Source organism: Globicephala melas, chromosome 10 (genome assembly GCF_963455315.2).
Source record: "Globicephala melas chromosome 10, mGloMel1.2, whole genome shotgun sequence".
Taxonomy (NCBI): Eukaryota; Metazoa; Chordata; class Mammalia; order Artiodactyla; family Delphinidae; genus Globicephala; species Globicephala melas.
In genome coordinates, this window is record NC_083323.1 from 64349572 (window position 1) to 64373365 (window position 23794).

At 58.9% G+C, this 23794-nt stretch overlaps 1 protein-coding gene across 8 annotated transcripts in view; it reads left to right on the forward strand.

Moving 5' to 3' along the window:
• The first annotated feature begins 2774 nt into the window (after positions 1 to 2774).
• HDAC7 (histone deacetylase 7) overlaps positions 2775 to 23794 on the forward strand; it is a 38965-nt gene continuing 17945 nt past the window's right edge. For 2 of the 8 annotated variants that reach the window (XM_060307083.2, XM_060307087.2), the window contains exons 1-6: positions 13224 to 13290; positions 19047 to 19097; positions 22270 to 22457; positions 22593 to 22683; positions 22940 to 23051; positions 23625 to 23740. In XM_060307083.2, the coding sequence (XP_060163066.1) occupies positions 13239 to 13290; positions 19047 to 19097; positions 22270 to 22457; positions 22593 to 22683; positions 22940 to 23051; positions 23625 to 23740 (610 nt within the window). In that variant the 5' untranslated portion in view covers positions 13224 to 13238. Of the gene's footprint in view, positions 2855 to 3194; positions 3326 to 13223; positions 13291 to 19046; positions 19098 to 19273; positions 19873 to 19981; positions 22684 to 22939; positions 23052 to 23624; positions 23741 to 23794 lie in introns of those variants that run through there. The other 6 variants (XM_030835287.3, XM_060307082.2, XM_060307086.2 and 3 more) reach the window with 5 other exon arrangements.

The window sequence follows — 23794 nt, forward strand, 5'->3', positions numbered from 1 at the left end:
GCTTTGTACTGGCCAGAGACTCAAGGAAGATGCCAGGAAGCCAAGGCAGGTCCTATGGGACTAATGTCTTCTGCCAGGTGCTTAGTTGAGCAGTCTGTGAGAGGTCTGCACTCAAGAACCTTTAAAAAAAAAAAAAAAGGGCTTCCCTGGTGGCGCAGTGATTGAGAGTCCGCCTGCCAATGCAGGGGACACAGGTTCGTGCCCCAGTCCGGGAAGATCCCACATGCCGCGGAGCAGCTGGGCCCGTGAGCCATGGCCGCTGAGCCTGCGCGTCTGGAGCCTGTGCTCCGCAACGGGAGAGGCCACAGCAGTGAGAGGCCCGTGTACCGCAAAAAAAGAAAAAGAAAAACAACAACAACAACAAAAAACCTCCCCATAGTAACCAGGGTAGAGGAGAGAGAGGTAGCCTGCACTCTTCTGCCTCATGTCTCTTTCCTGGAGGCTCTCTAACACATCCCAGAAAGGGACGTGTGATTTAGAAACTGGCTTAAGACTTGTCCTCTGGGTGGGGATGGGGGGATGGTAAGTAAAGGGGCAAGAGAAGGAGGGGCACAGTCCAGCTTCCTGGTTGGAGGACTCACCTGCTGTCTTTCTCTCTGCCTAGACTTCGGGGGCAGGGAGCTCTGGTGTGTGTAGAAAGCCACGTGCTGGGTAATGTGGGGACACGCAGAGGCAGGAGGAGATACCCTTTGTGCTCAAACCTCCTGGAACTCAGTGATTAGGTCAAAAAGAAAAAGAAAACTCACAAACAAATCCATGAATGATGCACATGATAGACATGAGCAAACAAGGGCCTGATTTCAGTCCAGAAATAACTACGGGAGTCCTGGGGGGGGGGTGTCAGGAGGGGGCATTGTGAGGCTAAAGGAGAAAAAAAGCAGGGGAGAGGCTGCGAGTCTGAAGCAACCAAGCCATTTTCCTGGAGGCTGTGGGCAAGGAGAGGGATTCAATTAGGAAGTGGGGGGGCGGTGCTGGGAAAAACACACCTGAGGTGGAAGAACATGTGTCTTTCAGAGTCAGTATGGGGAGTCATAGGGAAAAAAGGTATATTGGGAGTGTCCAGCTGGGGGATGGTCCTTGAAGGCCATGAACATCTGTTCCAATTTAACAAATAACTCAGAGGGAGTCTGAATTCTGTGCAAGGTACTCAGCAAGACACTACAAGGAATGCACCCATGACTAAGGCCATAGCTGGGCTCAGGGGATGTCCACTCTTGAACGTTCTTGGGAAGGAGGAGAGAGTTGAGACAAGTATACAGTGGGTGACGGTCAAAGTACAGGGAAAGATTGACAAGGTGCTGGAGTGGGGTCCTTCGAGGGAAGGAAAGAATCTCTCTGGCTATGGGAATCAGGGAAAGGTTCCTGGAGAAGGTGATATAGACGTTGAGGATTGGACAGATTTCAACAGGAGGAGGAAGGGGCTGGGAGGGAATGCGCTGAGCCAAAGTAGGGGAGTGGGAAAGCATGAGGACACGATGGGGAGCAGCCAGTAGCCCAGTATGGCTGAAATAATAACAGTAATCATAGCAACTAACATCAGTGAGCACTAAGTACCAGGAGGTACTGAGCAGAACAGCTGAAGGGGTGGGAAGAGAGAGAGAGATGCGTGTAGTGCGGCGCCATGCTGTAGGAGACTTTGGATGCCAGGAAAGGGGTCTGTGAGGATAAGTGAACAAGCGCAGAGGGGTTGGACCTGCCTGCTGAGTGAGCGCTGGGACCAGGAAAAGGCCTGAAGTAGGAAGCGGGAGCGACAGGTGGTGAGGCCGGAGCCGGTCTGGCGGGAGCAAGGAGTCTATGGTCATATTGGACCTTGGCACGGCCAAGCCCCCCTAGGCCACTGGGACTCTTGCTTCTAATTTGTCATGGCTCCGCCGCTGGCTCAGCCTCAATTTCTTCTTCTTCTTCTGTAGAATCCGGGACTCTGGCTTTGCAGGACCGAGGGAGGCAGGATGGGGACGGAGGGAAGCTGCGCTCTTGCCTTCTAGCAGCGAGGCCCCCAGCGCAGGAGAGCCCAGCGTTTCCGTTGCAGACCTCTCCCCTTCCCGGGAGCCGCTGTGCCTCCGACCCAGCAGATTGCCAAAGGCGACAGGGCTCATAGACTAGGCCGGGAAGCACAATGGCGAGGTCCTCAGCCCCTGACCCCTGACTCTGACCTTCTGGTCCCGCTAAAAGGGAGGGGGGGCAGGGAGGGCTGCTGCGTAAAGCCAGCCCGGAGCTGAGTTTATTAGCTGAGGGAGGGCTGGAGGCGGCTGCATTCCGACTCACAGACTGGAACATTTCTGTGATCCGCTGTAATGCACTGGGAGACACTGGGCACATTGCTGAAGTTTGACTCATAGGGACCGGGAGGGGGAAAGTAGGGGGGAGGGTGGTGGGGGGAGAGGAATGGGAGGAAGAGAGGAAGAGGAGAGGAGGGAAGGAAATCCCTTGAGAAATTTGTTTAAAAAAAGAGAACTTTCAAAATCCGCACCACCGCCACCCCCCTTTTTCTTTTAATAGGAACAGGCTGGACCCTTCGATTCCCCTCAGCTGGCGAGGTCGGGGCGGGGGGGGGGAGGAGGTGGCAGAGGGGGAGGGCTGGGCAGTGATTCAAATCAGATCCTGGAACTTTCCTCAGGCAAGTCGTGCTTGGGGCGGGGGGCGGGGGTGTCTGTCTGGGACTCCTCGCCGGGACGGGGGGCTCCACGCGTGTCCCGCCGTCCCCCTGTGTAACTGTTGGCTGGTGGGCCGTATGGATGTGTGCTTGTGAGCGCGGGGGTCCTCCCCTGCAGAGTGTCTGTGTGAACGAGTCTGCCCCGGGTAAACATGGATGTGTGCTCGCGTACGTGGTGTCTGCGAGGGTGCGTGCGCTCAGGTATCTGAGTTTCCGGGAATTGTGCGCGGGTCGCTGCGCCGCGCGGCGGCCGGGGCTGGGCGGCAGCGCGGCATCCGCGGGCGGGTCGGGGCCGCGTCCTACGTTCCGGGTTCGGCGCTGCCTCCCCGCGAGCCGGCCGCGCGGGGTGTCCGCCGCCCGCCAGCCCGGGCGCCGCGCCGTGTCTGCGAGGTGGTGTGTCCCCGGGCCGCGAGCGCCGGCCCCCTCCCTCCCCTCCCCCTTGGCCCGCTCTCAGACTCAGATAAAGCATTTCCTTCCATTGTCATCCTACCCGGCCGGCCGGGCTGCCAGGGCCCTCCCCCTCCCGGCCCCCTCCCTTCCTCTCGCCGTCTCACAGTCGCTCCGCAGCCTCCGGCGACCGGGGGGATGTGAGGCCGGCGCCCCAGCCCCCCGCCCCGCCATGAGCCCCCCGCTCTGAGGGCCCCGGCCCCTGGATGCACAGCCCCGGCGCTGGTGAGTACTGGGCTGTCGCCCCCCGCCCGCCCCGCCCTGCGCGCGGCACCCAGCGCCGCCCGCCCGGTCTCGGGCTCCGGCTCGGGCTCCGGCTCGGGCTCCGGGCGGCCCCGCGGGCCCGGCCCGGCGTGCGCCCCCCCCGCCCGTGCCCGCCCCGCCCGTCTCCGCGGGGCTCTGGCAGGCTCCCGGCCCGGGCTGGTTCCGGGGCCGGAGGGTTCGGGCCTCCAGCGGGGCGCCCACATCCGCCAGCCGCGGGGCAGCGACAGGCCCGAGGGAGGGAGTTGGAGGCCCCGGGCCGCCGGTGCGCGGGCCCGGCGTCCCATCACCCCCGTTTGCGGGGAGAACGGACCGGGGGACCCGGGAGTGAGGGACGGCTGCCGCGGCCCCGGGAGGGGGCGGTGCTCCGGAGCGGAAGGTTGGGAAGCGCAGGGCAAAGGGCAGGACCCATTGAGTTGGGGCCGGGCTCTTAGCCCCGGACATCAGCGCCCCCATCCCGCGAATCCCGGCCGGACCGTACTCCGACCCCTCCGCTGGGGAGAGTGTGATCCCTGGGAGGGAGGGTCTCTGACAGCGAGGTTTCTCTCAGCACCGCCCCCGCCCCCCACCTTTGCTCACCCATCAGGGTGAAGAGACACCTGTGCCCGAGTGAGCTGCGGAGGTGCTGGAGGGGCGCGGGAAGATGGTGACCGCAGGCTGTGTAGTGAGTGGTGGGGGACAGGATGTGTGCCCCCCAAGCCTGCGGTCTGTTGGTCCTGGGGAGTAAGAGCAGGCGGCAAATCTGGCAGCTGGGCTGGGCCCTGACGCCCAGAGTTTCTAGGCCTGTGGGCTGAGAGAGAGAGAAAGAGAGAGAGACCGACCTCTGGGGCTTGCAGGCCGCCCAGCTCCCCCTACCCCCATTTCCTTCCCTCCCGCTGCCCAGGCTACCCATTCGGATCTGACCTTGCCAGCCACTGGTGCTCCTCCCACCAAGTCCAGGCCATTCCCCGTCCCTGCTGGCTGTCCTGCATACCCCAGAGGCCTCCCCCTGCATCTGGACACTGGCTGTCTTGCTGCTGCCCATCCCTCCCCACACCCTCATTCAACATCTGCTTGAGGCCCAGCTTTGCCTGCTAGTTTCAGTGGCCCTGCTGGGGACTCAACATCTGGATTCATCAGCCTGTTCCCTGGACTTGCACCTGGATCCACGGGAACCTTCCTAAGACCCCTGCCCAGCCACTGGGCTGAAAGCAAAGAGAATGTGACTCAGTTTCCTACCTCCCAATGGGCCACCTCGGTGGCCCTTTTCTCCCCCATAGCACCCCACAGGCCAGGTCCTCCAAGGGGTTTAGCCTGCCACACACTCCTGTCCTCATACCAGCCCTCTCGGAAGCTCCTTCTCCAGCCTCTACTACACATCTCTTAGCTCCTCCTTGCTCAGCATCTCAGCCTCCCTACTCTGCTCTCTGTTTCCTCTACCCACCTGAATTAATAAGTAAGTTTCCTCCTCTGTGGAGTCACTTCTGGGGAAACTAAGGCACAAAGCAGTCTTGCTGTGTTCTTCCCAGTGAACCTGGACTGGAACCAGGTCCTGGACCTGCTGGGACTCCTCCCCTGCCTTTAGTCCCCTGATGGTTCTCATCCCTGGCTTGGCCAGGCTTACAGCTGCTTCTTGGTATAACATCTGGAATGGCCCCGGGAAGTGTTCTCCCGAGGTCTCTGTGTTCCTTAGCTTGAGCCCAGGGATGGGTGTCTCTCTGGCCACCAAGTCTTAAGCTGTGATCCTGAGGCTGAGAAGGTTGCATTCAGGTCTTGCACTGACTATTCCAAGAATCTAAACTGGTCGCTCCGCTTTTATGCTGGAGCTCAGTTTCCCCATCAGTAAAATGACCACAGAGGAGGAGATGGATCGGTGGGGGCTCTTATGCCGACCACTTCCTTCAGGAATAATGGACCCCAGCTTTCATCCTGGTCTGGGAATGAGAGTTGGAACTTTCTCTTCGTCCATCCTCTCCTCAATTCGGATATGAAGCCCTTGGAAGTGAGAAACGCATGTGTGATGGGCGTACGAGCGGGGACCCTCCTGTAGCTGCAGGCGTCCTTGCCCAAGGCCAAAGCCTGCGTAACCCCTGGCATCTCTTTGTCTTCCTTCTCCTGACCTTTCATTTTAAGAGCCAGTAATTTTGAAGTTGGCAGGGGTCTGAGAGAAGATGAGCTAATGCAAGGCCCAGGGTCACCCAGCCAGGGAATGGCAGGCTGAGCAGGGCTGGGACCAGACCTTCTAACTCTGCCCATGCCCATTCTCCTGGCCTTCTTCTCCCCTGGCCTGGCTCAGGTCCTGCCCATGCCCCCTTCACGCCTCGGCCCTGACCTGTCCTCAGTCGGCGTTGAGACTGGGGCCTGTAGTGGGGTGTGGGGTATTGCTGGAAACAGGGCCGGGGTAAGGCGTGGGAGCTGGCCTCTGTCCTCCCCAAGGCTCTGGGACTGTGCGTTTATGTGTTGGATTTGTTCACTAGATGGGGCACTTCCTCTGGGGCAGGAAGCTTTGATTTCCTGTGGTGGGGATGCTGGTAGGATTAGAAGCGGGGGACTCAGCTTTGGGCCATCCCTGATGTTGTTGTTTGGAACCAAAAGGGGCAGAGTTTCTGCATAAGGCTGCTTTCCCTCACCCAGGGGAGGCAGGAAGGAGAGCATTGGTGAGGAGGCCTAGGCTAAGGCCAGAGGAGGAGGCCAAGAAGGCAATGAGATGGCGGGTGGGCAACACAGCAGGAAGCCTGGTCAGCAGGTGACCCTACCGGGTATTGTGTTTCCCTGTGATATTTCCCCCTGTTTCTGTGGCAACCTTCCCTGGGGGACCCAGGCTTTCGAGATGCAGGAAAATGCCCCCAGACAGCCCTTTCCTTAGAGGTCTGAGTATTAGGAGGAGTCCCTCAATCTGGCCACCTCCTTTGCCATTTTGGCGCCTAGGCCCAGGGCTTGGGAATCTAGGCAAGTGGGTTGAGCGAGCACTGGGGGTCGGGGTGGGGGGCTGGGCTGGGTGGAGGCCCTTTTGCACCTCCCCGGGGGGACGGGAAAGAGAGGGCCTGCTGGACTTTGGGGAGGGCTCTGTGCCTCCCCTCATCCGATCTCCCCACTGTCCTCCAGCAGCTCTCCCCCTTCGAAGGGGGAGCTGGACAGCATGCTGCCTGGGGCAAGGGGTGGGGGGTGGCAGAGGCGGGAGGGATGTTTTCATCAGCAGAGCATAGCTCCTTTGGTCCTGGACCAGTTCCCAGAGGCAAAATAAATTCAGGATAGTGTCTGTTTAGTGTGGGTCAGCATGTGATGGGTGTGTGTGCACACTGGGTATGTGGTGGTGGGCCTGCATGTGTGCCCCTGGGCTGTGTATGTAGAGGTGGCGATCCACGTGGTGGCTCTCTGTTGGGTGTCTGGGGAACACGCACACGTGTAGTGCAGATGTGTGTCGTCTGTAGAGCTGTGCACCGTTGCAATTCGTGGCTCTGCGTGGGGTGTGTGGACACGTTTTGGGGGGATGTATGCCTGTGCAGGAGTGGCTTTTTTTTTTTTTTTTTTTTTGTGGTATGTGGGCCTCTCACTGTCGTGGCCTCTCCCGTTGCGGAGCACAGGCTCCGGACGCGCAGGCTCAGCGGCCATGGCTCACGGGCCCAGCCGCTCCGCGGCATGTGGGATCTTCCCGGACCGGGGCACGAACCCGTGTCCCCTGCATCGGCAGGCGGACTCTCAACCACTGCGCCACCAGGGGAGCCCAGGAGTGGCTTTTTTAATGGAAGTCCAGGTATCTGCTGGAAAGCATTTTCATCCCTCCTCAAATGCCGGTTCCCGGAGCATTTGCTTTAGAGTCACCTGGGAATGTATTAAAAATAAAGATCTTCAGGCCCCATTTCAGATAGACTCAGAGTCCGCAGGGGTTGGGCCTAGGAATCTGGAGTTTGACATGCGCTTCAGTGAGCCGGTGCAAAGCCGTGTTTGAGGACTGCCAATCTCTTCATATTTTCTTTTGAGGAAACTGAGACCCACAGAAGGTATGTGGTTTGTCCAAGGACACAGGGATATTAAGAGGAAGAACCAGGACAAAATTCAAGCCTTTCAAGACCAATCCAGGACCCACCCATGCGTCCCCTGCGGTGTACATGTCCACACTCAGCGTGATGCCGTGGACCACATGGGACTGGTGCGGATGCTTACTGGGCCTTGACCTTTTCCCTGGGGTCCCGGGCTTCCCGACCTTGCTCTTCCTGTTATATCCTGCTTCCTCCTCCCTGGGGAAATCCTGGAACTGTTGCTCGTCAGTCCTAAAAGTGAGGTTGGCAACCAGAAGGCCCCCTTTACTGAGCCAGGCATTCAGCTGTTTAGTTACTCACTGGATGCTTACTGAGCCTTGCTGGGTGCCAGGTCCCAGGCACAGATACACAGTGAACACAGAGGCAGGGCATCTGCCCTCAGGGAACTTCCACTCTAGTGGAGGAGACAGTAAGACAAGTAGGCAAGTAAAGAAATGAGTATATACACCTAGTTACCCATTGCGCTAAACCCTAAGAAGGAAATGAACCAGGTGCAGCGATAGAGAATAACAAGGTGGCACTAACTAGACAGGGCGGCCAGGGGAGGCCTGCTTGAGAAGTGACATCGATGCCTGCTCTCACCCCCCCAGACTAGAAGTGAGCCCTCAGAGCTTCTGAGCCATTCTTGGCAACCGCCTGGGTCCAGGTGAGAGACCTGGGCTGAGTGCTGGCAGGGGACTGGAGCGCCATCTCCAGCCTTTTGCCTGGCAGGGAACAGCAGGGTCTCGGCTGCTCGAGCCATCCCCAGAGGCTGGCAGAAGGGGCGAGGAGGAGGGAGAGCTGGACAGGGCTGGACCCAGCCTGCTTCGGCGCCTGGGGGAGCAGCCTCTTCCCCGTCGTGGGGCCGAGTCCAGGGCCCTGTCGACATGTCAGGGGTTGGGAAGGCGGCAGCCTCTCTCAAGTGCCAGCCCATTCCTGACCCTCCTGCCTCACCTTCCTCCCACCTCGTTCCCTTCCTCCCATCTCCCCACCCTACAACTCCAGTGCCAAGTCCCTCCTCTCTTGGTCTAGCCTGGCTGCCTCTGTGGCCACTGGGATTTATTTACCTGGCTCAGGAATCACCGGGGGGGGGGGGTCAAGGCTTAGAGAGGAGCTGGGCCCTGGAAGAGAGGACACACCAGAAAGAAGGGCTGGGGCAGGGGCCAGCGAGGACAGGGCAAAGGGAGGGCCGAGGCTGGCCGAGCGGGGGGCTGGGGCAGGAGAGAGGGAGCAGAGGAGATCTTTGGCTGGGCGCTCCAGAGCTGCTCCTGGGCCCTTGGAATCTGCTCCTCAAACTGGGTGAGCCTCTGAGCGGGGGGCTTGGGAGGTGTTGGGTGGGGGCAGCAGATGACAGCTAGAAGGCAGTGCCCCCCCCCCGGTCCCCTGGCAGCCCCACCTCTTCACCCCCGTCTCAGGAGGTTCACTTTCACATCAGCAAGCAGCCTTGAGACCCTCTCACCTCCCGGCTCTTCTCGTGGTAGCTCTTCCCTGGGGCCCCAGAGCTGGCGGCTGCAGGATGGTCGGGCCCTTTGCTCAGAGAGCTGAATATCAGAGGAGCCCTCACGTGAGAGAAGAGGCCCCGTCAGGCCTCCCACCCTCCAACCCGCTGCCTGGAGTCTTTCAACCCTGGCCTCCTTTAGGCTGCTGGGTGCAGTCACCCCCTGGGCTCCTGTGTCTCCCAGGCCTTCTGCCCAGGATGGGGAGGGGACATCCCATGAGGAGGGCCCTGGGCTAAACTCTCCATCCCCACCCCTTCACCAGCCACTTCCTTTTTTCCCCATGTTGCCTGCAGGGATTGGAAACCCTGGTGGGCAGAGACCCTGGGCTTTCAGGGCGAGCCTGGTGCCCTGGAGGGAATGAGGGGGACCCCATCTCTCTTCGGGAGTGCAGCTCAGCTCTCTTGCACCCCGAGGAGGCCAACTCTGGCTCCTGCAGCGGCCCCCCCCCCCCAGCCCTGGAAGTCCCATTCCTCCCTCCCCCGCTGCCAGGATGACAGGGAGAAGCGGGGCAGGCGGGGAGCCACAGGTTCGGAAAGCGTCGGGGTGGGGGAATTCGGCGACGGGGCCGTAACTGTCTTGTTTTGCTCGCCCCACAAACCTGCACGGGCATCCGCTGCGCCCTCCTGGGCGTTCAAGTTGTGGAACTGCTCTCAGAATGACGGGCTGGTAGCACCCGGTTGGGGCAGGGGGTGGGGGTGGGGTGAAGGGGGGAGCCCCAGGCCAGGGGGAGCTGGAGGGTTAAAAATAGCAACAGCCGGGTTTCGGTTAGCAAATGTGGAGGCGGGGAGCTGGAGGCGGGGCAGGCGGCAGGCCGTGTTTGCCCGCAGCTCAGGGCTGTGTTTCCCCTGGGTCCCAGGAGTGAGTCACGGTGGAGTCGGTGGAGTCGCTGATGAGGTGCTGGCACAGCACCCCACCCCCACCGGGCGAGGGGCTGGGCGCAGGCTTCATCTCCGGAGTGCTAGAGGCTGTGCATCTCCCTTCCAGGCCTTCAGAGCCATCTTGAGAGTTGGGCCAAGGAGATTGTGTGATAGAGGGGAAGAAGCTTGCCGTTCTCATACCAAAGACCTGGGTTTGAATCCCAGCTGAATGGCTCTGGGACCTCCTGCGAGGCTGCCACGGGCTCTGAGACTTGATTTCCTCGTCTTTCACGTGGGGATTTGCTCACATGCGCGTGTTAACTCTCAGTGGATTCTAATGCACCCTACAGATGAGAATGGTCACCCTCGACTCTCCTGTGCCCATTGCAGAGCTTGGCAGAAGGGCCTTCCGAGTGAGGACACAGAGGGAGGAATGTGGCAGTGTCCCCGTTTCTCCTGCAAACCACTGAGTGTAACCTTGGGCACACGGCTCTCTGTGCCTCAGTTTCTCCATCTCTGTAATATGAAAATAATCATAGTTTCAAGCTCCTGGAGTTGTTCTCAAGATTAAAGTAAGTAAGGTTAGCACCGTGTCTGGTATGAAGTCAGTACACACAGAATATTATCACTGTTATTGATGTTATTGTTCATATTTTTGAAGGTCAGGGATAGGGAATGTTAAAGACATGAAGAACAGAAACTGGGCTCGGCCCCAGTTCACAGGAAAAACCAGGCCAAATTCACTGTTCCAGATTCCTCCACCCATAAGGGCCTGGAACGGCAGGAGTCTATAGCCAGAAGTCGCAGGGTGGACCCCTTCTCTCTTTCACTCCCCCACCCCTGGCCTCTCCCAGTGAGGCAGGATGCGGGGGAACCTGAGGGCCTCGCTGCCAGCTGGCCCCGGGGAGGGTCTGGGATGGGACTGGCCCTGATGGCCCTGCTGTGGAGTAAGTACCTTGCCAGCATCTGTTGGGGTGACCTTTCTTTTAGCCCCCTCCCTGGCAGCTTTTAAGAGGAGCGTGAGGCAGAGGAGGGATGAGAAGGTCAGTGATGTCAGCAGTCTGTATTCCCAGCACAGTGGCCCTGGAAGAGGCAGCAGGCATTTCTTTCAGGAAATGATCATTATTCAGCCTACAGGCATCCATTAAGTCAGTCCTGACTTTGTGCCCAGGCCTGTGCTAGGCCCTCTGTGTGATTCGGGAGAAGCGGAGGATGCTGAGCTGTAGATAATGCAGAACTCCAGAGGATATGGGGTCCAAGAATATAATACGTGGAATCAGTGAAAGCCCTATGTCCCAGTTCTCACGGGAACCAGAGGTCGCATCCTGACTTTGCCGCCCATTGGCAGTGCCGTCTTGATATCGTGTGGGTGCACATACACATATCAGTTCTGTTTTATTATTACAGAGGCAGTTCCTGTGCATCGTAGGCAATCAGACAACACAGAGGAGCAAAAATGAAAGAATAAGAAACATCCCAATCCCAGCAGTGGGAGATCACTGCCACGGTACCTCAGTGTACACCTTCCCGTCTCCTGACATGCGTTTATACATCGTGCTTCTTACCAAAATGAGGCCATACCACGTATGCCATTTTTTTCAGTCAGTGATCTCCACCTTCCAGTGCAGTAAATTTTCATCTCATCGCATTCGCAGTTGGCTAGAAATTGTCCTTCACAGCTGGTTTGTCCAAATCTGTACCCAGGACTGTGCATCTGGCTTTTGAATTCCCTGAAAGCTGTGTTAAGCACCCTGGCTGGATCTGTGGTCTGGAAAAACCCCAGCTGAGTGAGTCTCAAGGGCAGCCCTGGCCACAAAAGGGAATCGTGTCACCTGGAGAATCTGCCCGACAGAGTTCTGCCATCTTCCAAAAATAACAGGCAAAATGAGTGGGATTCTGGGGCATCACGGGGATGGGGATCTGGTATTCACTGTCATGAATATTAATGTGGCATCCCTGTGAGTGCCAGCATTCATAGCTTGTTGCTATTCACGGACTCATATCCGTGATGCCCCAGGCCATGGAGCAGGCCAGGGTCTCGCTGTGGCCTCTGTCTCTCCCTGCCCCAGGTCCAAGGGTGCTGATGGCTGTTTGGTGTTGTTCCTAGTTCCCAGGAGCCTGCCCTGAAGATGGGTGCTCCCTTTTGCACTTGTGGGCACCTCCATCCTTGCCCGCGGCCTGCCCGGGTGTGTGAGGCCTGGGCAAGAGAGGGAGAGAGAAGAGAGAGAGAGAGAGAGAGAGAGAGAGCGCGCACCCATCCCCTCCCTGGGGGATTCGGTTCACTCCCAAGTAGCCGCTGGGGGGTGGGGGTGGGGTCTTGCTCTGGTTATGCAACGTGCATTTTAGACAGGGCTTGACAGTTTCCAGAGGGCTTTCACACAGCATTGATGCTCCCTGGCACCTGGGGGTTTGCTCGTTTAGTTATACCCTGCTGGGGGCAGCTTACAGGAAATGATAAAATGGTAATATGTACATTTAAAAAGCAGGGAAAACGTAAGATGAAAAAGGGAGTGAGGATGGGGCCGTAAGATGAAAAAGGAAGTGAGGATGGGGTCGGGGAGTGCCTCCTGGACATGAAGAAGCATGTGAGGGACACGGGCAGATATGATTCAGTTTTTATTTTTGTTGTTGTTTTCTGGATGGAGTACCGGCACTGTGAGAACATGTGAGTCACGCCCAGGCCTTCAGATGTTGGGACCGCACTGTGTCCCGTGTGACCCCTTGGTGGCCTTACCTCACCTCGGTGGGTGGGACTAGTTGTAAACACCAGTGTAGTGATTATAGCTTAGGTTCTGGAGTCCCAGAAGCCCCACTTGCCACCTGTGTGACCTCGGCAAGTTTCTTAACCTCTCTGAGCCTCAGTTTCCTTCCTTGGTAACGTGAGGATGGTAGCAGTATCGACCTCATGGGGTGGTTGTGAGGACCAAAGGAGATAGTACAAGTCAGACACTCAGCACAGTAACCAGCACCCAGTAAGCATTCAGCACGTGGTTGTTGATCATACTAATACTACTAGTTACTGCTAATAATAAAATAATAACGATGGACATTAATATCATAGCTTAAGCTTTTCCCTGGCAGTCTCGGGAGTGGGCTGAGTGGCCTCGTGGGTGGCACAGGTGAGGGGAGCCAGGAAGGCACATCTGGGAGAGGCAGAACCGGCGGGAGGCAGAGGTGGGGTGCGCAGGGAAGCAGGGTCTCCAGAAGCTGAGGGATCAGTGAGGGCGAGGGCATGAACAGGAGACCTCAGAGGGGAGAAAGGAGCGGCTCCGAGACAGCCCCGGGGCGGTGACTGTGCTTCCTGTTGGGGCAAGCGCTGGCCCTTGAGAAAGACTGGCTGGGGCTGGCGGGCGGCTAAGAGGGAGCAGCTGGTCTAAGTGGGGCACCAGGGGGTGGGGGAGGGGGAGAGACAAAGGCAGAAGCTGATAGAAACTCGACTCTTCTCCCCGTGTTACAGATGGGGGCCCCATCTTGACTGCTCGGGCTGTTTTGCTTATGATAGGAAAGATGGTGGTTAGACATCATGCTGAACTTCCTGTTTCAGGGATTGGTGCTCCGGGAACAGGGGAGTGAGGGTAAGTGGGAACTGGGGTTTCTGAGGCCTTTCGGGACCTGGGAAACCCTAGGGCAGGCTGGACCAGGGGTCTGGGCGTGGGACTGGAGGAACCTGCCTGCTCAGGGATGTTGCACGCCCTGGGCCCCTGAGCAAGTGGCTCTGCCCACCCTTTCCCACCTTCACAGAGGGCAGCCAGGGAAGGCCGAGTGGTGGTCCGAGAGGCCCCGGGAGCGGGGGCGGGCCGGGCTTGGAGGGACTTCTGGTTTTCTTTGCCAGAGGGCAGGGAGGCTCTCCAGGGAGCGCCAGTCCCAGGAACTGCCAGCCGCTCACAACTCAGAACGGCCCAGCTCCCCCTGCCATCTGTGAGGAGAGGCCACAAAATGGAATGGACTTGGGGCAGGGACAAGGAGCCAGGGAGGACGCTTTCCCACCCCCAGGGAGCGCAAGCTGCCGCTGCCATGGTTACGTCTGCTTCCTGTTTGATTCATCTCAAACAGCAGAAAGGGGGGGTGCCGGCTCCCAGCTCGGGCCGCCGCTGCGTGGGGCTGTTTACAACTGCCCCATGTGGGATTCCCAGAAAGAGACTCCAAACCGGACATCCTGCGGCTGCAAAATACCCAGGTGTCAAGAGCTAAAAATAGCTGCCCCAGGGCCCCAGGCGCGGGGAAAGGGGCATGCTGGCTGCGGAGGCGGAGGGCCGGCCTCGCGGCCCTCACGTCCAGCCTCCCGCCTGGCGCACAGCTGCTGAGCCTGCAGAGCGGCGGCCCCCTGCCTCGGCCTGACTGGAGGCCTTTGTCTGGGCAGGTCCACATCCCAGGCCGCTCACCTGGGAGCCGAGCCTCTGCCCGCCCCGCCCGCCCTCCCAGCGGAGCGTGCTTTGAGAAAGCCTCAGAGGGACTCGGGAGCAACTAAAGAAGGGACAGGGCAGGGCACCCGACCGCCTGGAAGATGAAGCCGGTGCTCTTCCAAGGTCGCCGGCTCCTGTCCCCCGTACAGTACGAAATCATTTCTTAGAATCTGCAGAGTCAACAGTTGCTATCTACAAGTGATTTGGGGGGGCTTGTCTTCACGGGGGCCCAAAGGTGGAACAGGCAGCTTCTGCCCTCTAACCTGCAGCAGGGCTGGAGTTGGCCGCCGGCTCGGGTCTCTGGGGGGCTATGGGATTTTTGGATCTTTCCCTGTGCCCTGCCGGGTCCTGCATTTGCTGTCCCCCCGCTGGCCTGTGGCAGTGGAAGTGCTGGGGAGCAGCAGCGGAGAGCATTGCTTGAGAACATGGATTCTGGAGCCCAGTTGCCTGGCTCGAGTCCCAGCTCAGCCACTCCCATGTTCTGTGCCTTCAGACAAGTTATTTAATACTGCTGGGCCTCAGTTGACTAGTCTATATAATGGGGATAAAAACAGTAACCACCTCATAGGTTTGTCATGAGGGTTAGGCGAATTAGCAAACGTAGGCCACCTAGAACAACTCCCGGCACATAGTAAAGTGTTAGTTTACAAAAGTTCAGAGGGCGGAGAAAGAGAAGAGCCTGTGGTTGGGAGAGTCGGGATAAGAGATGGGACCGGGACTGCATCTGGGAGACAGTGGACTGTGGCAGACGAGGGGAGGACACAGGTGGTATCAGACACCGAAATGCTTGTGCCAGAGGGAGGCTGCAGACTAGCCTGGGAGCAAGCAGTGTGAATCCCGACCACTGTGGGAGCACCCGCCATGTGCTCCCTGCTTCACACACAGCACTGCTCATCTCACACGGCCTCTTCCCCGTCCATATTCTTTATCCTCTTATTTCAGAGGCATAGCCAAGGCTTGCCCAGGCTGCGACGTGTCCCTGGCTCTCCCTGCCGGTCACTGAGGGAGTCAGAGTTTGAACCCAGGTCCATCTGACCTCAAAGCCAATGTCCTCTGTTCTGTGGACCCTCGCTTCTGTCACTTCATGGGGCAGGAGTTTCCAGCCAGCGTGCAGCCCACCGGGCTCTGGATAGATCTGAGTAATAAGCAGCTTGGTGGCAAGATACTGAGCAATAGAATTAATAACCAGCAGAGAATTTCTGGAAGGGGAACACAAGAAACTGTTAAAAGGGGTTGAGTCTAGGGAAGGTCTAGGGAGTTGGATGAGTGAGAAGCTTCTGGTTTCATGCTTTCAGGGGCTCTTTGAATTACTGTCGCGTCTGCAAGTAGTGTACTTTTCAATTAAAAAAACAGCACCTGTGGGCTGTACCTTAAACTCCTTAAAGTGAGAGCCAGGTTTTATTCACTTTTCCATCCCTTCAAGACCTGGACCAGGGATTCCCTGGTGGCGCAGTGGTTGAGAGTCCGCCTGCCGATGCAGGGGACACGGGTTCGTGCCCCGGTCCGGGAAGATCCCACATGCTGCGGAGCGGCTGGGCCGGTGAGCCATGGCCGCTGAGCCTGCGCGTCCAGAGCCTGTGCTCCGTAACGGGAGAGGCCACAACAGTGAGAGGCCTGTGTACCGCACACACACACACAAAAAGACCTGGACCAGTGACCTCACACAGAGGTACTTAGTACCTGCTTTTGGGATCCACTTCTTGGGTTTCCCCCTGCACTGGTCTGGTCTGGCCTGGCTGTACCACTGACCTGCTGGGTGACCATGACATAGCCCCTTGCCCTCTTTCTTTCCCTCTCTGGGAAGTGAGAGTGTTGGCCTGCACAATCTCTAAAGCCCCATCAGGTCCTAATGTACACTGCACAGTCCTCACTCAGTGTCAGAGAGTCGGGCAACCATGATGTTCTCTCTTCTGTTTATTTATTCTTGGACCTTCCTGAAGCCATTTCACCCCCAGCTTTGTCTTCTTTGCCAGCCCCCCGCGAAGTCAAACTTCGTCTGCCCATGTCAGGGGAAGCAGACCCGAGCTGAGGAGGGCAGGGGGGTGGTGGAGGGAGTCCGCCCTGGACCCAGGGCTTGGCCTCTTGCTCCTGCCTGTTTTCCTCTGCCTGCAGGGCCTGGGTCTGCCTGCTTCTCCTTTTTCAGCTCCTCAGGAGACCAGGGAGGGGGACACAGCCTCGACAAAGACATCAGGGGCGTCAGGAGGGGGCTTGTGGGTGGCGTTGCTCCTGGGGAAGCCCTCCCCTGATGCAGGGCTGGCAGCACCGGGAGAGCAGGCGGTCAGGCCAGGCTCGGGTTTCCAGTCGCATCTGCTGGGCAGGTGAGGGCCTGGGGCGACAAGGGAGGAGTGGGAGGCCAGCTTGTGCTTAGGGGACAGAAGAGTGGCATTTGTGTCTGTCCTGGAGGTTGCTGAGGGCCGGGGTGGACCCATTAGGGTGGGATTTCTGGGTAAGATCAGGTGTCTGGTTGGGGAAGGTGACTTGATAGGAACCGCAGCACGAGGTAAACTGCCTCTTCAGCCTGACCAGAGTTGCTTCCAAAGAAGGTAGAAATAGGGGGGTGGCCAGGATTCCAGAAATGAGATCTCTCCACCCAGGTCCGGAGCTGTGTGGAGAAGGGTCCAGCCCTACGCAGTGTTTTCTGTCCCTTGGGTCCATTCACTCCTGATTTTATTTCAGTCTGACCCCAAATTAATGGTAACGGCGCTCTGAGAGGGGCTGATGAGAAGAGGGGTCCCCAGATTCATCCCCAAGCCTGGGATGCCGCTTCTGCTTTCAGTTCAGCCACTGACTGGGTGCCTTTAGATACTCTCCTCTCTCTGGTACACAGGAGAGCTGTCCCCCAGATCTTATCTCTGTTGCTGTGGGCTCTTCTGAATCCAAAGGCTCTCAGTACAAACCTAGGGGGTTGGAGGAGAAGCAGAACTTTTTCGAGGCATTGCTTTTAGAAGCTGCCCCTGTCGGCAACACACACACACACGCACACGCACGCGCACACACACACACACACACACACAGCTTTTCTGAACAGAGTTTATATCATCATAGATCATCATCACAGAACATCCCTTTTGGGCCCCGTAACAAACACGACAGAGTTCAGGGCCATTAGCTTTTGTCCTATCCACAGGGTGCACGGTGTCCGGAACCCATGGTTACCAGGGGAGCTGGGCACAGAGAAGCTGGCTGTGCTCCCACGCGTGAGTGTTGCTGGCCAGCCCTCAGGCAGGGACCGAGGGAGCTAGGGGAGAATTCCCAGGAGGTAGGGACTGGAGGCCAAGGACTCCAGGCCAGACACGGTCTCCGGGACTGCACCCGGAAGTCCAGTTCAGAAACCTCTCTTGGAGGACCAGGTCCTGCAGAAGAAAGGGGAGGTCCTAAGAGAGTCCAGGGTAGGGGGCTACCACATCCTGGGGAGGGGAGGCTGCCTCCCATACTCCTGTTCCTTGAGGCTCACAAACCCTGAGAAATACGCATGCCGTGTGCTAGGCAGGGGGCCATTGTGTTCAAGTCGCCAGTTCCTAACAGAGCATGCCAGGTGCCCAGCAAGGTGTTAGGAGCAGATGGGCGTGGCTTAGCCGTGACACCGCAGAGACCTGGATTAATGGAGTGTCGAGGTGGGGGGCACAGAGTGGGTGCTGTGGATGGTAAGGGGGCTGTGGTCAGGGTGAGCTTCATGAGGAGATGGCCTCGTGCTGGACTTCAAAGAACGGGCAGCATTTGAACAGGTGGAGCGGCATTTCCCTACCAAATGTCGTCATCCGAAGCGCAGGCCACTAGTGTCTGAGGGCAGTTGGTGGGAGTCTGTGCCCAGAGTTGCCGCCTCCCCCAGAGGCTCCCGCCTGCAGGGAATTCTCCTTTTCCAGCTTCTGGAAGAGGACTGGGGCTGCCCCTTAGGCAGTAGTGCAGCGCCCGTCAGTTGTCCTTCAGAAGATGCCCCTTCTGCCCGAGGAGGGCTTCTACCATATCCGCCTCCAGGAGGCCTCCAGGCTCCAGGTTCCATCCCCTTGGCCCTGAGCTGGGACAGCAGGAGGGAAAGGTGGCCTCAGGACTCAGCTCTCTCTTTCTCCACCCCAGCCAGTCCCTGGGATCCCCGGGCCTCTCGGCTGCCGACAGCACCGGCCCTACCATGGGGTTCCATGGGTTCTGAACGGAATGGAGGGCCCTGGGCTGAGCCTAGGAGCCTGGGAGAGGTGACCATTTCCAGAAGGAAAGACTTCTTTTTGAGGTCATCCACGAAAACGGCTGAGTGGTTCTCTTCTCGGGGGGCACAGAGGCTGCAGGACCCAGGATGGGACAGGAGGAGGAAAGGGGTTCCTACCGTGGGGCCCTCGAGCTATGCATTCCAGACCCGCCACTTCACAGCTTCCACCAGATCTGACTTGACCTCCAGGCCACGACCCGGTCCCTCCCACACTGCGGAAGCCTCAGAGGGGGCCCCAGTTCCCCTTCAGGCCTGCTCTCCCTTTCTCCCCGTCTCCCTCCTGGCATCCTTAGTGCAGTCTTAGCAGCCGTGCTCTCCCACCTCACCTCCCAGCCTTCTTCTCCCCCTTCGGGCTAAGGGAGCCTGGTTTGGCTGCCCAAGGAAGATTGTATCTGAGCACATCAGGGAGGGCTGAGGGCACCGTTGCGTAAACCAGGGCCTCCTGAGTTTCTTGCTGTGGAGTGAGCTCTGGCGGAGCAAGATACCTGAGCCGCTTGAAAGATCAGATGAGGAAGATGGAACTGGGGATCGCTCTCAGGCGGCACGGGAGTCCGAGGAAAGGAATGGGGTGGGGTCTTGTCTTTTCCCTTAGCTTCTGGTGGAGGTGCCCTTGGACTGGAGTGGGGCCTCCTGGACCAGCAGGCGGCCTGCCTGGCTTGGCCCTCTCTCTTCCGCCTCCCCTGCCCCTCCCGGCAGCCGCCTCACTCTATCTCTCTTCTCTCTACAGATGGGACCCAGGTGAGCCCGGGTGCCCACTGCCCCAGTCCCCCTGGCACAGGTAAGAGTGGGCCTGAGGGAGAGTGTGGTGGGGAGTGGAAGATGCCCTGGAAAGGACAGAAGCGGGGCGAGGAGCTCAGGGGTGGTTCAGAACGGTGGCTGGCTGATTGGCCAGAGAGTTGGGAGGTTGGGGTTCTGGGGGAGGGGGCGAAGTTGGGGTTTTGTGGGGAAGGGGTAAGAGGGGGCATAAGAGAGGCAGCTCTGGATCCAGGTTGGCCCCAGAGCTGGGAAGCACAACAGGAGAAGGAAAGGCAGGATGCTCTCCTTGTCCATGCTGGTGCAGTGAAACAGGAAGGCAAGTAGGAAGCTAATACTTATGCTCGGACCCCTGCCTCGGGGGCTCTGGGCAAGGCGGCGCATTCTCATTTGTAGGCTCTGCAGTCCTCACACCAGCCCTGCGGGGTGGGAAGATGCCTCGTGCTGCTCGGGCGGGAGGGAGAGGACCCCTCTCCGTGGGTCTCTCACCATTCCTTGCCCCCGCTGCTCTTAGGCCGTGCTGGGCGAGGAGGGTTTAGGACGTGCCCATGGGGCGGGGGCGGGGGCTGGACCGGACGAGGGCCTGTTGGGTGCAAGGTGCACACCTGACACCCAGACTACGGCAGGGAGAAAGGAAGGCCGCTATCCTCTTTGATTCAGTCCTAGCCATCAAAAGCTTACAGGCAGGTGGGGAGACAAGATATACAAGTAAAAAGGGAAATAATAGTCGAATGCGATATGTGACCAGTTCCAAAGGAGGGGCAGCTGATTAAGGAGTTTGTCCATCCATTCAAGAAACAGTAAGTTCACCACCTACTGTTACTTAGTTCTCCTAGTTGTGTAATTTTCTAAAAATTTAAAGACAGAAATTGGAAAAAGAAACATTAATGAACCCCACCTCTGTTCCAGGGCACCGAGGATATAGAGATTTATTCATCGAATCAAACAGTATTTATTGGGTGCCTGTCGCTTGCTAGGTACTGTTCTAGGTGATGGGATAGTGAGCAGTAGGCAAAACCAAGTCCCTGCCCTTGGAGCTTAATTCAGATTTGGTACCTGCCTGGGCGGTGCTTTCAGGGCACAGAGCAGCCAGTGTGATGGAAATCCAGAAGAGGGCTTGACCCAGCAGGGCACTGGGCTGGGTCCAGGAAAGAGGGAAGACTCCAGCTGGGCTTGGAAGTCAGGGTAGGATCTGGAAAAGTAGACTCGAGGGAGGAGGACGGCACCAGCAGGGGGACGTGTGAGCTAAAGCTCAGAGGTACGTGGGCTGTGACTGGACAGGAGCAGACGGCTGAGGCAGGGGGTCCGTGTGCAGATGTGGGAGGCAAAGCTGACAGAAGCCGGCTTAGCATCAGACCGTGGAGACCCCCAAATGCTGAGTCACCCTGAGAGGCGTTGCCAGGGCTGCAGGCAGAGCCCCTCCCATGTTCCCAGCAGCCTTCTGCTCTGGAGGCCGGGGCACTGCTGGGAGAGAGGGAGGGGGCCGCTCCCAGTCTGTATGGCTGAAGTCTGGGTGGCCTGCCCTGGGTGCCCTGAGGGCCCCCTTGCATCACCAGGGGAGTCACCCCGGAAAGCCAGGACACCTGACGTGGGAAGACTGAGACCTTTCCTGGGGCGGGAGTGCAGTGGCATCAGAGGCCCAGATGGAACCAGAATGAGAATTTGGGGTCCCTGGGTGGACACATGAACAAGACGTGGGAACATCAAAGCAGTGCATTGCCTGCTCTTGGCCATATCGGGTGCCCAGACACCCGCTCCGGTCTCTTGACATCCAGAGAGTCGTGAGGGCATCTCCCTCCTCTGCTCCTCTCTTGTGTCCATCTCACGGTCAGAGAATGTGAGAACAGACACCGCTTAGTGACCACCTACTGCAAGCCCCTCTGCCTTTGCCCAGTGAGAGACCCCTCTGCGGGTGGGGCAGGGGAGGTGACTTCCTGGAAGTCAATGGGAAGACGGAGACGGAGCACTGGCCTCAGCAGGACGGAGCCCGAGCTCACTGTGCCCCGAGCTGGGTGGCCTTGGCCAGGTCCCTTCACCTGCGCCTCAGTTTCCTCACGTGGGAATAGTAATAACTACCTCCCAGGGCCTACAGGGGTGATGAGGTAGAAGGGTTTGCAGCGATTGTGCACGTGTGCTGTGGATGTTAAGATAATGGTTGAGTTGGGCCCAGATGCCGCATTTCCTGACTCCCCAGCTGGTCTTTGCCACAGTCCTCCTCAGTCCTTCCAGTCCTTCCAGTCCTCCCGGCTCAGGCCCAGAGGACGGCCTGTGGCTGCCCCCGTCGGGGAGGCCCAGCGTTGGATGAGCTGAAGGAGGCCTCTCCGGAAAGGCTTCCCCGCTTGTGTGCCCTGTCTGAGGGCACCTGCTCCCAGCCCCACCTGCTTCCCCTTCTCCAGGATAACTGTCCACCTCTGAGCACCTCAGAGTGTCTCTGGCTGCTGAGCCCGGCCTGGCCCAGCAGGCGGGGCTGGCACAGGACCTGGTCTGGTGGCTGGTTATAAATAGCCCCTGCATCCACAGCCTTGGCAGGGTGCTCCTGGCATGGGTGCAGGGGACACTCAAGAAGAGGCAGCTGAGGCTGCTGAGGCCCAGAGCTGGCGTGAGGGTACCTGGGCGCAGGCTCCACGGGCATGTGGGCTGTGCAGGCCCAGGGCGCAGGCCAGGGCTGGCTGTGGCTTTGAGGCACCTCTCCTTTATCCTGTGGCCTAGGATAGAGTAGGGAGGATGGCAACTGAGAGGGCCTGGGACGCCCTTTGGGGCTGGAGGCTGAACAAAGGGGACTGCCTGTCCGATCGCTGTGTCGGAGCGCAGCTCATCGGAGGGCAGCTGGGCCCAATCCTCCTTCCAGGGTGGGAAGAAGGGAAGGAGAGGCCAGGGCCCAGAATGTATCACTAAAGGGCCCTCAGCCCCCAATCCTGGCCTGGAGAGGCAGCGTATTTCGTGGAAAACTCTGTGCTTGGAGTCAGAAAGCTCGATCCACACAGCACCAGCGATAGACTGTGTAGTTATATGACCTCCTTTCTCATGGGTGAAACAGGCTTGAGAATAACCACCGTGCGGGACTGTGGGGAGGGTGCAGTGCGGAAGAGGTCCCTGGAGGGTGTTTTACCATCGTCAAGTGAATCTGAAGGAGGCTGATGAGGTAACCGTGCACCTGCAGAGCCTTCCGGCCGACCCTGCCCTCTCTGTGTGCTCAGGCTGCCCCAGGCCCTGCGCAGACACGCCAGGCCCTCAGCCCCAGCCCATGGACCTGCGGGTGGGCCAGCGGCCCCCGGTGGAGCCCCCGCCGGAGCCCACGCTGCTGGCCCTGCAGCACCCCCAGCGCCTGCACCACCACCTCTTCCTGGCTGGCCTGCAGACCCAGCGCTCGGCGGAGACCATGAGGGTAAAGATAGAGCTCCCCACGCACGCAGCGGCCTCGAGCTCAGACCTGGCACCCCTCCCTCCCTTCAGCCTCCCCAGACCCTCGCCTCCGTCTCCAACTCCTCGCCCCTCCCTGGGCGGCCGGCCCTCCCCACAGCTCTCAATGGACACGCCGTTGCCCGAGTTGCAGGTGGGGCAGCAGGAGCAGGAGCTGCGGCAGCTTCTCAATAAGGACAAGAGCAAGCGCAGTAAGCATGGAGGCCTCCCCAGCCGGTGTCCACGGCCTCCTTTGTGGGCACGGGACGGGGGAGTGCCGGCCTGGGTCCCCCTCTGCTTGCTGGGCGCTGCCGGCGAATGTGGGTGGGGCCTCAGGCTTGGCTTTTGCCTGAGGGGTCCCTGGGATGCCTCGTCCTGGGGGCGTGGTCAGGGCAACGGGCAGAGAATGTTCCAGGGAGGCCACCAGTCCACCCACCCCCAGCCCACTGATGATTTCTGCCCCTGCAGGTGCCGTAGCCAGCAGTGTGGTCAAGCAGAAGCTGGCAGAGGTGATTCTGAAGAAACAGCAGGCAGCCTTAGAGAGGACGGTCCATCCCAATAGCCCCAGCGTTCCCTACAGGTAACTTCCTCTCCCACCTGCCCCCTCGTGTCCCTGCCGCGCCCCTCCTCCCTGGATGTCAACCTGTGAGCACACGTACACTCGCCCCCTCTTCCTCCCAGCTGCCCATCACCTGATCCTCACCCCTCACTTCTAATCATAAGGCCTCCCCCGAACCCCTCTCCCAACTGATACCTGCTCTCTTGTCCTTTAATTATCGCTCCTCCCCCGCCTGTCGCACACACACTCTCACACACACACTACGCTAGCTTTCTTTTCTCTTTATATCTTCCTGTAATCACAAAAACATCCTGATTCCTAGAACAGGATCCTCCCATTGTGTCTGGCCCTTATCCAAGCCCCGGACCCTGGCTCCCATGCCTAGGTCCGAGGGCGGCATCACCAGTGGGCTGCAGGTAGGATGGGTGGCCCAATGCTGCCACCTGGAGATGGCCGGTATTCCTGCCGGCGAGGCACTTCCTGACCCTGCGGGCTGCTGCCTTCCTTAGCAGGTCCCAAAGGGTGGAATGAGATGGCTGTCAGGCCTCTGGGCATGCCTGCCCCTCTGAAGCAGCCTTGGCACTCACCCCACAGAACTCTTGAGCCCTTGGAGACGGAAGGAGCTGCCCGTTCCATGCTCAGCAGCTTCCTGCCTCCTGTACCCAGCCTGCCGAGCGACCCCCCAGAACACTTCCCTCTGCGTAAGACAGGTGCGTGGGACAGGCCGGCAGGGACCTCCAGGGGAAAGGAAGGACCTTGCATGA